This window comes from Capricornis sumatraensis, chromosome 4, assembly GCF_032405125.1.
Source record: "Capricornis sumatraensis isolate serow.1 chromosome 4, serow.2, whole genome shotgun sequence".
NCBI classification, from domain to species: domain Eukaryota; kingdom Metazoa; phylum Chordata; class Mammalia; order Artiodactyla; family Bovidae; genus Capricornis; species Capricornis sumatraensis.
In genome coordinates this window covers 54,722,249-54,736,612 of record NC_091072.1, presented here as the reverse complement: position 1 = coordinate 54,736,612, position 14,364 = coordinate 54,722,249, and the positions used below count along the sequence as shown (strand labels likewise).

Below are 14,364 nucleotides of genomic sequence, written 5' to 3'. Positions count from 1 at the left end.
CTTCCTCTGGTGGGTAGGGTCATGCCCAGTAAATCTTTAATCCAATTTTCTGCCGATGGGGGAGGCCCCTTAGTTGCTTGGCCTAAAGCAGCCCAGTCCTGGAGTCCGCAGTCTCTATGGTAGGGCTAATAGCAGCCTCGTGCAAGAGGATTTATGCCAACATCTATTTCTGCTTCACTGACTACACTAAAGCTTTTGACTGTGTGGATCACAACAAACTGGGAAATTCTTAGAGACATGGGAATAAGAGACCACCCTACCTGCCTCCTGAGAAAACTGTATGCAGGTCAAGAAGCAATAGTTAGAAATGATGGGCTCCCCAGGTGGTGCTAGTGGTAAAGAACCTGCCCACCAGTGCAGGAGACATAGAGATGAGGGTTTAATCCCTGGGTCGGGAAGATCCCCTGGAGGAGAAAATGGCAACTCACTCCAGGATTCTTCCCTGGTTAGTCCCATGGACAGGAGCCTAGTGGGCTATAGTCCATAGGGTCATAAAGAGTCAAACACAACTGAAGCAACTTGGCATGTGTGGAACAATTGGGAAAGGAGCACATCAGGCCTGTATACTGTCACCCTGCTTATTTAACTTATATGTAGAGTATGTCATGAGAATTGCTGGGGTGGATGAATCATAAGCTGGAATAAAGATGTCCAGGAGAAAAATCAACAACCTTAGATATGCAGGTGATAGTACTTTAATGGAGGAAAGTGAGGGGGAACTAAAGAGCCTCTTGATGAAGGTGAAACTGGAGTGTGAAAAAGCTGGCCTAAAATTTAACATTCAAAAAACAAAGATCATGGCATCTGGTCCCATCACTTCATGGCAAATAGATGGGGAAATGTGGGGAATTGGCAGATTTTATTTTCCTTGGCTCCAAAATCACTGCAGATGGTGATTGCAGCCATAAAATTAAAAGACACTTGCTCCTTGGAAGAAAACCTATGACAAACTTAGACAGCATCGTCAAAAACAGAGTTATCACTTTGCTGACAACGTCCATTTAGTCAAAGCTACGGTTTTTCCAGTAGTCATGGATGGATGTGAGAGTTGGACCATATAGAAGGCTGAGCACTGAAGAACTGATCCTTTTGCAATGTGGTATTGGAGAAGACCCTTGAGAGTCCCTTGGAGATCAAACCAGTCCATCCTAAAGGAAATCAACCTGAATATTCATTGGAGAGATTGATGCTGAAGCTGAAGCTCCAACATTATGGCCACCTGATGCAAAGAACTCACTCACTGGAAAAGACCCTGATGCTGGGCAAGACTGAAGGCAGGAGAAGAGGGTGACAGAGGATGAGATGGTTGGATGGCATCATCGACTCAATGGACATGAGTTTGAGCAAACTCTGGGAGATGGTGAAGGACAGGGAAACCTAGTGTGCTGCAGTCCATGGGGTCACAAAGGGTCAGACATGACTGAGAGGCTGAACAACAACAAATTCTAGGCAAAAATGTGAGGGGCATTCTCATTACCTACACTAACTGAAATGGGACAGACACAGACCAGATGCAGAAACCATTCTGAAAGTGTGGCTCATTGATCCAGTAAATAGTTACTTAGTGAAACAAAAGTGACTGCTGGGTTCTCCAGTGGGTTAGGTATAACTAACACCAGCAGCTCTTTTAGTGTGCCAAGATCTAAATTACATAATGCTAAGTTTAATGTCTAAAATTACAATACTTATAAACATGGGTAGAGATGGCTTACCTGGTGAAATTAATGCTGGTTCTGTGGGAATCAGAGGTATGCCTACAAAGGAACAAAGATACTCTTCTTTAATCTGTTTTGCTTAAAGTGAGGCCCAGACAGTTCACATAAGAATATTCATATAAGGAAAATGTTTTGGGAGAGAAGATGCAAGAGGAATGTTAGAAGAAAAATTTGCATAGTTTTAATGTTGGAGAAGACTCTTGAGAGTCCCTTGGACAGCAAGGAGGTCCAACCAGTCCATCCTAAAGGAGATCAGTCCTAGCTGTTCATTGGAAGGACTGATGCTAAAGCTGAAACTCCAATACTTTGGCCACCTCATGCAAAGAGTTGACTCATTGGAAAAGACTCTGACGCTAGGAGGGACTGGGGGCAGGAGGAGAAGGGGATGACAGAGGATGAGATGGCTGGATGGCATCATGGACTTGATAGACATGAGTTTGAGTAAACTCTGGGAATTGGTGATGGACAGGGTGGCCTGGCATGCTGCGATTCATGGGGTCACAAAGAGTCGGACACGACTGAGCGACTGAACCGAACCGAACTGAAAAGTAACTCAGAACCAAAAAAAAAAAAAAAAACCACTTTGAAAAAGACAATGAAGGAGAATCTTATGAAGGTTTATTGTTTGTCTAAAATGTCTGTTTTTATAGTTACTTGCCACTGTATAAATATATTCATGTATTTTACACTTCAGAATAAGTTAAGTAAGATTCATACTTACAGTCTTCTGGATAAACACATTTAAGAGTGACTTCATCAAGGATCATATGTTTAGGGCAGTAGGGCAAGCATCCTTCAATCCTTCACATGAAAAAAATTAAAGAAAAAAATTTAATATAACAATATATGGCATTTAATATATGCAATTAAGATACAGTTTTCCTATAATTCTTCTATTCACCTTTTCAAACACTAAGGATTGCTCCATTTGCTATTTTCCATCATATCTCATTGTATGAAACCACAAGTTAGTGGATGATAACAAAATATTCATGATTGAGGCAGAATTTGAACACAGAACATTCAAAACATACACTTAAATTTGGCACACACCAAGGCCACGTTCTATAAATTACTGGAAATGCAGAAGAATCCTTTACTGTGATTTTACTCTATGTTCATCATACTGTTATCTTCCTACACTCCCTCACATATAAGAAGATAAGACCCACTATTTGAATATTCATAAGGATGTTGGTAGAACAAAATCAGAATGTTTGGTGGCTGTCTCTGCCTATTACTGAGCCCTAAAGTCATTGGAAAGTAATTAGAAATCTCTGGGTGGCAGACATGGAGTCGGGACCTGGTTGCTTTTGGAGGACAGGGAGGGGAATGGCAGAGGATACAGTTCTCTCAAGAGCCTCAGGGCCTGTGTCTGAAATAGCAGCCGTGCTCAGAGAGGGGGTGGTTGTGTATGAGCCTAAAGAGACAGAATTTCAAGCTCTGAAACATCTGGTCTTTTATGCGGCGCATTGCACTTTCAAGAATCCCAAATTTCAAGAAGAATGGATTTGGGAATCATGAGCCCAAAACAGAGGAGACCATCCTGAAATGCTTCTGCTCTAAGGGAATGAAGCCAAGATGATGACTGAGACTACATCTTCCTTTTCATTCAATTGGGTCTCAGGGTCCAATTTATTTTGATTCAAAAGAATTACAATATATCCTTCAAGTACAGCCAGTTCTTAGACTCACACATACTAGAGAGAACTAACGTACATACGGTTTTTAAAAGGCTTGCTTGTCTGCCTCTCAAATACACCAGCAGGCTATAACACTATTTTTAATATTTTACTTATTTAAATAATTTTTTTTTGGCTATGTGGCATATGGAATCTTAGTTACTTGACCAGAGATTGAACTGGCACACTCTGAATTGAAAGTGGAATTTTAACCACTGGACAGCCAGGAAGGTTCCTCAGTATTGTAAAATATTTCCAATTGCCTTAACTATAAAGTAAAAGTTTAGACCCAAATACAACCCCTTTCCAATTCAGTGTAGATATGAACTAACTTGATACTCTGGGCACGTGTTGCCACCAGAGGGCACTTGTTCATGGAAGGAAATCAAACCCAAGAAAAGCTAACTTTTCTTTTAACAGGAGACTGTGTTGTCGCCTCTTAGATAATTTCTTTACAATTTTTTTAAAGAAATATTTACAGCTTAGTTTATGAGACCAATTATTTCATAAAATGAACTTAAATAATAAAACTTTAACCAGTATATGATATTCCTGCTGCTGCTGCTGCTAAGTCACTTCAGTCGTGTCCGACTCTATATGATATTCCTATCCTACTCTAAACTTTGTCAAGCACATAAGAAAAAGCTACTAAATTACTGAAAATATCAGGGACAGTTGGCTATCCTCAAATTAAATAAACACCACTTTTTTATGCAACTCAATTATTTTGCAATTGCTTTATGCAAGTCAAAACCACAGCTATTCTTCTAAAAATATCTTCCAAAACCCAGTAACTTGTTCCTTTAAAATGTCTTCATGATTGCACACAGCACGGTTCCCTTCACTCTGTCATACAACTGGTAATTTAGTTGACTTCTGACAGATAAACACGCCTCCGATGCAGAACAGTTCTTATAATAGGCATATTATGTAATAGGAATAATGCTACTTACATATGGGCTCTGTGGTATGCTAGTTGGCATCTTTTCTTACGAAAGTTCTCATTTCCACTAGATGTTTTTATTTTCAACACTTGCTATGTGCCAGAAACTGAAATCCTCCAGAACCAGCATGGTGGTTCTGCTGGGGACTTGGAGGAGGTGTGCAACACGATGCTGACATGCCAACCTAGTACCTGAGTCTCCTCTCAGGACAGCAAGGACCAGGAGGAGCCCTAGTGAGGTGCCTCAGCCAGGAAAGGGGAGCAGTAGAAAGGAAACAGTGAAGAAGACAGAGATGACAATTGGCTTGGCAGGGGTGAAGTTTCATCCTGAGTCTCTGCTCCACTCTCTAATCATACCAAAACAGACACCCCAAGGGTATCTATAGACCAAACAGTGGAAGCACTGAAGATCTGGGTTCAACCACCCTGGAGACTGCGTATGCCACAGAAAACAACTAGCCTAATGCCACTTCAAATACAGCTCCATTTCCTTCCCAGTTCCAGGGCTGCTCTTGTCCGCCTCTCTTTCTCCCTTCCTCCTCCCCAGCGTGCCTTCCTCCCTATGAAAGCCCTGCTATTTCCCCACCTCCTGATGGCTCCCAGAGGAGACAGGAAATAGGTCTGTGAATGTGAAGGGTCCAAGTGAGTGGTGAAGGCTTCTTTTCAGAAAGAACTGGTTGTTTTCAAATGAGTCAGCACTTAGCGTCAGGTGGCTAAAGTATTGGAGTTTCAATGTATTGGAGTCTCAGTTTCTGATGCTGAGAAAGATTGAAGGCAGGAGGAGAAGGGGACGACAGAGGATGAGATGGTTGGATGGCATCACCGACTCAATGGACGTGAGTTTGAGTGAACTCCGGGAGTTGGTGATGGACAGGGAGGCCTGGCGTGCTGCAGCCCATGGGGTTGCAAACAGTTGGACACGACTGAGCAACTGAACTGAACTGAACTGATCGTTTCCTTCCCTCTGTTTCCGTAGCACATGTTGCCTGACAGGATGTCGTTGTTCAAACTCTGGCTCAGCTGCCTGAAAGCTGTGTGGTCTGAGGCAAGCTGCTTAACTTCCACGTGGCCTTGGTTTGTTTTCTCTTCTGACAACAGGAACAATGAGATTACCCGTTTTATAGCACTTAGCACAGTGAGCATCGTGTTGTATTTAAATATTTCAATGTGCTGTGCTTGTGGCGTTTATTCCTCTGGTCCTCTTTCCCCTATGCTGTCAATTATCTGCTAGTGTTCCTGTCTTCTTCCTAAAGACTTTGAGCTCTTGAAATAGGGACTGCATCTCACTTATTCATATGCCAGAACCTTCTGTATTTGTTGCAGAGCAGAAGCTCATAAATAACTAATGGAATATGATTCATTTAAAAATATTCCCTCCTACTACTAATTGCATTTCTCTGTTCTCCTTTACAATAAAACTGCTTAAAAAAAAAAAAAAACAGCTGTTACACTGTCAATCTCCATTTCGCCTCTTCCTATTCTCCAGATTACCAAATTCAAAGAATAATTTTCAGTCTCAAATTTAAAATCCTCGAAACCAAATTCCTGACTTTTCCTCTAAACTTCTCCTCCTATTATCTTCCTTATCTCAGTAACTGACAACTCAGTCCTTCCATTAATTGAATCATTTGAGTTTGTTGATATTTGACCAGATTTGACCACAAAGATGGCAATTTCATATGATTCTGAAATCAATGAAATGCCGAGGCCTGACCTGGAGTCCTTACTTCCTCTTTCTCTCACGTGCATGCATGCATGCTCAGCCACTTCAGTCGTGTCCGACTCTTCGCAAACCTATATACTGTAGCCCGCCAGGCTCCTCTGTCCATGGGATTCTCCAGGCAAGAATACTGAAGTGCGTTTCCATGCCCTTCTCCAGGGGATCTTCCCAATCCAGGGATTGAACCCGCATCTCTGGCACCGCAGGTGGATTCTTAACCACTGAGCCCCTGAGGAAGCCTCTTTCTCTCATAACTAATGTTAAAACTGTCAGCATCCCTATGGCCTTAAATTCAACATGCAGGCAGAATCTGTTCTCTGCCCCCACAACCTCCAGGGCCACCAACCTAGTGAAAGTCCCTTCACGTCCTGTCTGTGTCACTGCCCAGTTCTGCCCTTGTTCTTCCCCTCCCCAAAAGCCAGTGCAATGGCCAGTGTAAACTTGTGAAAGGACCGAATCCACTCCTCTGTCCCAAAATACACCAGGACATTACTCACAGAAAATGACAAAGTCCTCACAACAGGCTACAAGGCCCTATGGGATTGCCAGCCTCTTTTTCTGGTTTCTTCTCTAAGTTTTGTTCGCTTTGCCCCAATTAACTAGCCTCCATGCTCATCCTCAAACACACCAGACATATTCCCACCCTGGACCTTTATACTTTTCTCAGGTTGAAACGCTTTTTCCCCAGACATCCACATGGCTAGTTCCCTCACTTCCTTCACATCTCTTACTATATACTGCCTTGTCAGCCTGTTCTTCCCTGACCACCCTATATTAATGAGCAAACGTGCATACCTGTTTTATGCTCCCTTTTCCCTTCCTTTATTTTTGTCCATTATAAATCCATCTAAACAATAGATCACATTATATATTTACATTTTAATTTTTTATTCTTTGCCTCAGTGCAGCAAAATGTTTTAGCTAAAGAAAGGTAAATACTTTGTTCAGTACTCTATCCCAGCAGCTACAAGAATTGGGCATAGAGCAGACTCTCAATAACTACTGCTTGAATAAAATTAAACACATTCATGAATGAGTAACTAGAATAAATTATTCTTGAGAATTTTTTTTATCTAAAAATATAATCACTGGGAACAGAATCTGCTAATGCTAGAATCTATTCATTACTGGTTAAACATGACTTACGGTGGAAGAAATTTACATGCGAGAGCTTCAGGGTCACTGCACGTTTTAAAACAGGGAGTGGCACAAGGTTCGTACCTCCATTCACACATCCTCCTGTAGGGCACTGCTGCCTGGATTTCTGGGGAAAAAATGAAGTTCAGGTTGTGTGTGTTTTTAATGGACAGCTTGGAATGTAGTGATTTATAATAGTAAACCCATTAAGGTCTGAACCTTTTTTGATTGAAAAGACAGGGCAGCAGAGATGGGGAGAGGGAGGAAACAGTGTAACTGCTTGGTGATCAAGGCATTTCATGTTCAGGCTGAACATCAAAATGTTAGTTCTTCTTCCAAATATTTGAAAAAGCAAGAGGTAGGAGGAGACTAAGGACAATTCTAAATCATCTTCCTTTATTTATGTTTTGCTAGTGTTCAGTGATCTATGTATCATGATAATAGCACGCACTTGTTTAGAATTTAAGTTTTTGCAAAATAGCTTTTTGTCCATTATTCTATTTTACCCTTGCAACAACCCTGTTGAGTGAATATTATCTCCATTTTATAAATGAGGGAATTGAGGCTAACAGGAACCAAGTGACATGCCAAATTCAATTAGGAAAATGTCAAGACCAAAGACACATAGCCTGACATGAAGCTTAAGGAGAACACTCCATCTTTGTTCTTCTCACAGAATTTAACTCATTGCCTTGCACATGGTAAGTATTATCTGATGACATAAATGAATGAATTGATTTTAATAATACATGCTCGTAGTTACAAAAACTTCCCTTAATGGAAGCTTTTTCTCCTGCAAACTCAGCTAATACTTTCCCCTTCCCCTGTCACAGAGCAGCCCTTCTGCAGCAGTCCAAGACTATCTCTGAAGAATAGAGCTCCGTAAGGCAGGAAGTCCAGGAAATAGGTTATGTTACTTGGACTTAAGATATGGAATTTAATTCCAAGGTATGAGAAGGAAAATGAGGCTTTCTGGAAGGCACTTAAGCATCTCAATATTAAAATAATAGTTAAACCTGGGTTACTAGAATCATGGGTCATAAAAGAGGACTGGTTCCAAGACTAGAATAAGCCCAGAGTGTCTCCTAAGTTCGGGAAGCTCACAAAGATGAGTTTCTGAGATTCGGATGATGCCATTGACTGCAGTTGTCCAAAGCTCAGGTAGGGCCACTGGGTCTGGTTATGCTGGAGTGGATTTGTGTAATGGAGGGGAAATAGAGGCTCACAAAATTCAACTTTTAATTAAACTCAAGTAAAACTATCACACTTACTCTACAGAATATTGTATACACATGTCAGTGACTCTTTCTCATGAGACCAGGAACCCCGTTCAATAGGCAAAAATTTGAAGCTCAGTTTGGACTTTCTAAAATCCAAACAGATTTATAGAAATTTAACCACACACACACACAAAAGCAAATGATTAGCTTTCTTAGAAATGACTTAGAAAAGTTGGTTAGAATGAAAAAACTGGGGAGACCCAAGGCAAATATTGAGCCCTTAGGTTTTGAAAATAAAGCATGACTTTTAAACACTGGATGAGGCAGTGAGGATTCCTCTCTGAAATTTAGAAAATTCAATAGCTATAGAACTGCAAGGATCTCTAGAAATAAGACAGGGATTCTGCTGAACCAGAAAAATCTAGAGGTCAGTACAATTGGACTTCAAAGTATTCAAAGAACACATTCAAAGCATTCAAATTATTTGAAGTATTCAAAGAGATAAACACATCGTCTTTGTCATAAAGAATCAGACTAAGTGAGAAGTTGCCTTCTATGAAAGAAGAAGTAGATAACAAAACTCTACAAGAAGACGACATGGGTAAGCTCTATTTCCAAAGCCCAGACATCACTGAAAGTAAAAATTGAGGCAATCCTAAAAAATAATGTCATTTAAGGCTATTCTAAACAATTTACTACATTAACTTATGTAGCAAAATAACACTATAAAGTAGGTATTATTTTTTCCATGAGACAGATGTGTAAACTTAAGGATAGGGAGGTTAAGAAACACACTAAGGTCATACAACTAATTATACACATTAAAATATTTTTTAAGTTAAAAACCTAATATATTTTCTGTCACTCCTTAAGTTATCTACATAATATATGGACATCTCAGGACACATACCTTCCACACTGAAGCTACTTAAGTGTTTAAATTCTTCAGAATCATCATATTTTGATGCTTTGGCACTAGAATCTGTCAATATGATGAAAAAGCCTTTCTTGCTGTATAACTCAAAAGCACTGTAACCAGGAATCCAGAGGTCCTGATGGTAAAAAAATGTAGCTCTCCGATGAAAGGCTGCATTCGCTTCCCACAGTTTCAAACTAAGAGTGTTGTCATCGTGGACACAGAGAAAGTAGTTGGGCCTTTCGGCAGATTCCAAGGAAACAAGTGCCAATGCTGGAAAACAAGAGCAGTCTGTTTGACAACTCCCTAGGTTCTCTGGAGAAGGCAGATCATCAGCACTGGCGTTGTAAAACTCATGTGTGCTGCTGCTAAGTCACTTCAGTCGTGTCCGACTCTGTGCAACCCAATAGATAGCAGCCCACCAGGCTCCCCCGTCCCTGGGATTCTGCAGGCAAGAACACTGGAGTGGGTTGCCATTTCCTTCTCCAATGCATGAAAGTGAAAAGTGAAAGTGAAGTCACTCAGTCGTGCCTGACTCTTAGCGACCCCATGGACTGCAGCCTACCAGGCTCCTCCATCCATGGGATTTTCCAGGCAAGACTACTGGAGTGGGATGCCATTGAAGGCTGACAAAAACAGAACTGTACAACTGTCATGAATAGTTAATGCCATTCTCAAAGATTTTAGGAATGAGTTACAGATCTCTAAAGGAAAAAAATTATATTTTCATGCAATGCATAAGAGTGACAGCTCCAAAAATATCAGTCTTTCATAAGTTCTATTTTTTAAAATAATTGATCATGTTCATGGAGGAAGAAAAAAAAAAAGGTCAACCTAGGACCCCAGAATGTACAACTCCATACAAATAGTTAAATAATTAATTGGACATACATTTGCACTTGCAAGCTTTAACATTTTCAAATGTATAAAATCTACAAATGGCTAAACTGGATGATAGAAAAGAAAAAGAAATAGTGAAACAGATCAATTTAGACATGTCACTGCATTTCAATATCACTGAATTCTTAATGAGCAAATGTTCTTTCAAGTGATTTTACTGCATTAAGAAATGACTATTTGCTCAACCTTATTGTCTTATTTCCCTAGAGATGATAAGAAAGCTAATGAACAACTACAAAGCATTTGAGCAGTGTCATGCTTTTTTGTTATGTGCTTTAAAAGTTTCCCCTGTATTTGTAAAACCCATGGTATAAGTCTCTTAATTGAGCTCTTAGATTTAATTTCTTAGGCATTAATTTCTTTAGGTATTGCTTTATTTGACCTAAAGGATTTTTCTATTAAAACATTAATTATTTTAAATTATACAATAAAGAGCTCTCTCAAGTCCAATAAATGATTCAAAAAGCATTCATTGTGTCCTAAAATATACAAACCCTTCTATTGAGCACTGGAGTATGAAAAGAAGAATTTAAAAATTATAAAAGAAAAAATATATAACTAACGCATAAATGAAAACTTAGTCTGTAATAGGTGTTTTCATAGATTAAAAGAACTAAAGGAGCTCTTTTTACAAGAATAGAGCAATTTATTTTAACTGGAAAATCAGGAGAGTTCTCTAAATTAGTATAAGTTAGGTCAGATTCATTCATTCACTAAATATTTCCTATGTTTATAGAACACACCATGCATGGTTCTAAGCAGGGTTAGAATAGTAACAATAGAACATCAGGCCTCAGAAACAGACACAAATTATCAGTTAGAATAGATGCCAAGTGGATACAACCAGTATAAATCTACAGGGGCAAGCCAGTAAATGAGGACCCAGGTACCAAGACAGACCAGGCCACGTAAGGATGACAGTCTGTCCCAATGACCGTCTAAACTTTGATTTATGCTCTTAATTTAACTTCCTTGATGGTAAATTATGACTTTTTTCTTTAATCTGGCATTAAAATCTTTCACATGTTAATTATCAGCAGACTATTTTAAAAATAGTCAAAAGTTTCAAATTAAATTCTGTGACCAAGAGAATGAAAACTGAAGCTGTGCTTTTCCAAGGACCAAAAACCCAACCAAACAATTACAATTCTAATTGTATCTATATATATGCCAATAGATAAACAAAGAAATGATTTTACACACAAAAGAAAGAGCTGGTTCGTGTGCCACTGTCTTATTTTATTTCAAATCGTTTAGAGCACCTAGAAAGATGTCATAAACATATTAAATTCCCCAATTAATATTTACTGCACGAATAAATGAAAAGAGTCAATGGTAAACTACATCCTTATTTCCAGTTGCAAATTCTACTTACATGATGCCTTGTCTTTGAAAAGGCCTGGAGTGATCATAAAATTAAAAAATAAACTGCCATGAATACTACTTTTCGGCAGAGAGAAAATGCTTCCACTGGTTATATTGGCTCCCAGAATGAGGCCAGTCTGCCCATAACTTGCCAGCATATATGGTCCTTCTCCAAGCCCTAGTCAAATGCAAATGAGAGAATTATAAATTTGCATAGGATTTTTACATTTCAAGCTGTCATTTCAATGGAACAAATTTTAATAACAAAAGGACTCCAAAATCATTGAGCATTTAAACATTTATCATTAACAAAATAACTGAACTCTTTTCAAAAAGACCATATCGGGGCTTCCCTGGTTGCTAAGTGGTAAAGAGTCTGTCTGCCATTGCAGTAGACTCCAGTTCAACCCCTAGTCCAGGAAGGTCCCACGTGACCCAGAGCGATTAAGTCCATGTGCCGCAACGATCGAACCTGCGCTCTGGAGCCCTGGCGCCACAATTCCTGAGTTCACACAGCACAACTGCTGAAGCCCGTGACCCCTAGAGCCGGTGCCACCACGGCGAGAAGCCAGCATCTTGCCACTCGAGAGGCACTCCCGCTCCACCAGAGAATAGCCAGCACAGCAGCCAAGACCCAGCAGAGCCAAAACTAAATGAGTGAATGAGATTATTATAAAGGATACATATATTGATCTGGAATGTATACATTTGTATTTAGAATGTGTAATTTATTTCTTCTGATGTGGACCCTTTTTTAAAGTTTTTATTGAATTCGTTACAATATTGCTTCTCTTGTTTTTATGTTTTGGTTTTTTGGCCCTGAGGCATGTGGGATCTCAGCTTCCTGACCAGGGATTGAACCCACACCCTCTGCCTTGAAAGGCAAAGTCTTAACCACTAGATCACCAGGGAAGTCCCTAGAATATGTAATTTAGAATATATATGTACATGAATGTGTGTGTATATGTATACATACACGAATACTCAGCAGTGATAAATAAAAGGTTGACTTAAGACTTCTAGACCTCAAATTTTCTCACCTCTATGAAGATGTTTGTCTAGGTAACCTTTCACTTTGATATTTTAATAGTCTACTGTCCATAAACTTAAATTTAGTTCTATCAATGGAAGGTATTTTGTTAGTCTTCTAAAAATCAATTCTCCTTAGTAGGTTCACTGCATTAAAAATTCACAGATATAATATATATTTTACTGTTTGGGGAATTATTGAATTTTATCAGTGAGGTATGTCTATAGAGAAGAAAATAAGATGATGCTGAACAGAGAAATCAAGTGTCATTTTACTTATGTTATCATTTCTATGCACTTATATCATTTCACATAAAGTAGCAAATACTGTAGTAAAAAAAAAAACAACTAGTTAGTATGGAACTAAACCTGAAACTCAAAGTAATATTTCTAAGAACTTCATCTTACAAAGAAAAGTATATAATTTATTTTAAAAGCTCACTGCTATTCAAAATAAACTTATGCATTGTTTCATGACAATAAGGTCAGTTTACCTTCAACTCAATCTTTATGATGTTTAATGTTTTAAAATAAGTGAGGTACTATATAATTTTGATGTTTCTTCTGAATTATCAAAATTAAATTACATAATTACTAGCTGAGTACTTTTTACAGTTATATTTAGATATTTATATTGTAGGTTATATAAAATTCTAATATAGGTGTGGTAGGTGATTTCATAAGAGATCAATCTGGTTGCCCTCAGTAAACTTCATTTTTCCTCTTCAGTTTTTATCTCAAGGACAGTTTTCCTTTCCCAGCCTATTCTTAAGATGGAGGGGAAAAAAATTAAATTAACCACCTGTGTTTTTCCCCTTTCAGGACCAAGACTAGGCATAAGAGAAGGGGAGAAGATAATTGAATTAGAAGGTTTAAAAGTCTCCCAAACAGGAAGGAGAGCAAGACTCAAACTTTCCATCACAAGAGCCAGGATAAGAGATTCTACAACAAGTTATTCTCAAGCACTGTCCCATCCACTGACTCGTCAACGAGACACTTCAACTTTGAGGAGCTGGAGACACTTCTAAGCCATGATGGAAGAGCTTTAATAGGGACCCAGACACAGTTGGGCTTAGATGGTCAAAAATCCACCTACAGTGTGGGAGATCTGGGTTCAGTCCCTGGGTTGTGAAGATCCCTTGGAGAAAGAAACAGCTACCCACTTCAGTATGCTTGCCTGGAGAATTCAATGGACAGAGGAGCCTGACAGGCTACAGTCCATGGGGCTGCAACAGTCAGACACTACTGAGCGACTTTCACTTTCAGACACCTTGAGTACACATGGATTTGAAAATCTTTGCTCCCACACCAAGATGGAACTGATCAGATGCCATGAAGTCTTTATGAGCTGTTACAAACGTATACCCTGCACAGTTTCTCTGGGAGCTAATATCTATAACATCCAAAGAGAACTACATCATCATCTCCAACACCTACAAGTTCATTTTCTAGGAAAGACAGAAGTAACCCAGACTTTTAAGAAGACAATATACATAAACTTTTATAAATACAGATTTGTGTGACTATGTAAATAATGCACAAATGGGTACATAAATGTATAAATTATGAAATACAATTCAAAATGAAGAAGACATATACAAATACAGCTTGTGAGCTCCAAGCACCCTCAGGCACAGATGTCCAAGAGGAGAATAGGAGAAAGGAGACAGACCATTAACAAAATATTCTCTCCCCTACAAGACAAGTGCCTTCCTACAGCAATGTGAAGAGACAATT

The 14,364-nt window shown here is 39.1% G+C and overlaps 1 protein-coding gene across 2 annotated transcripts in view; it reads right to left on the bottom strand.

Annotated features, from left to right (window-relative positions):
• The window catches only part of OTOGL (otogelin like), a 174,071-nt gene that overhangs the window by 51,662 nt on the left and 108,045 nt on the right, over nucleotides 1–14,364 (bottom strand). For both annotated transcript variants that reach the window (XM_068971075.1, XM_068971076.1), the window contains 5 exons: nucleotides 11,609–11,776; nucleotides 9,328–9,606; nucleotides 7,207–7,324; nucleotides 2,437–2,516; nucleotides 1,686–1,754 (listed from right to left, as the gene is read on the bottom strand). In XM_068971075.1, the coding sequence (XP_068827176.1) occupies nucleotides 1,686–1,754; nucleotides 2,437–2,516; nucleotides 7,207–7,324; nucleotides 9,328–9,606; nucleotides 11,609–11,776 (714 nt within the window). The remainder of the gene's footprint in view (nucleotides 1–1,685; nucleotides 1,755–2,436; nucleotides 2,517–7,206; nucleotides 7,325–9,327; nucleotides 9,607–11,608; nucleotides 11,777–14,364) is intronic.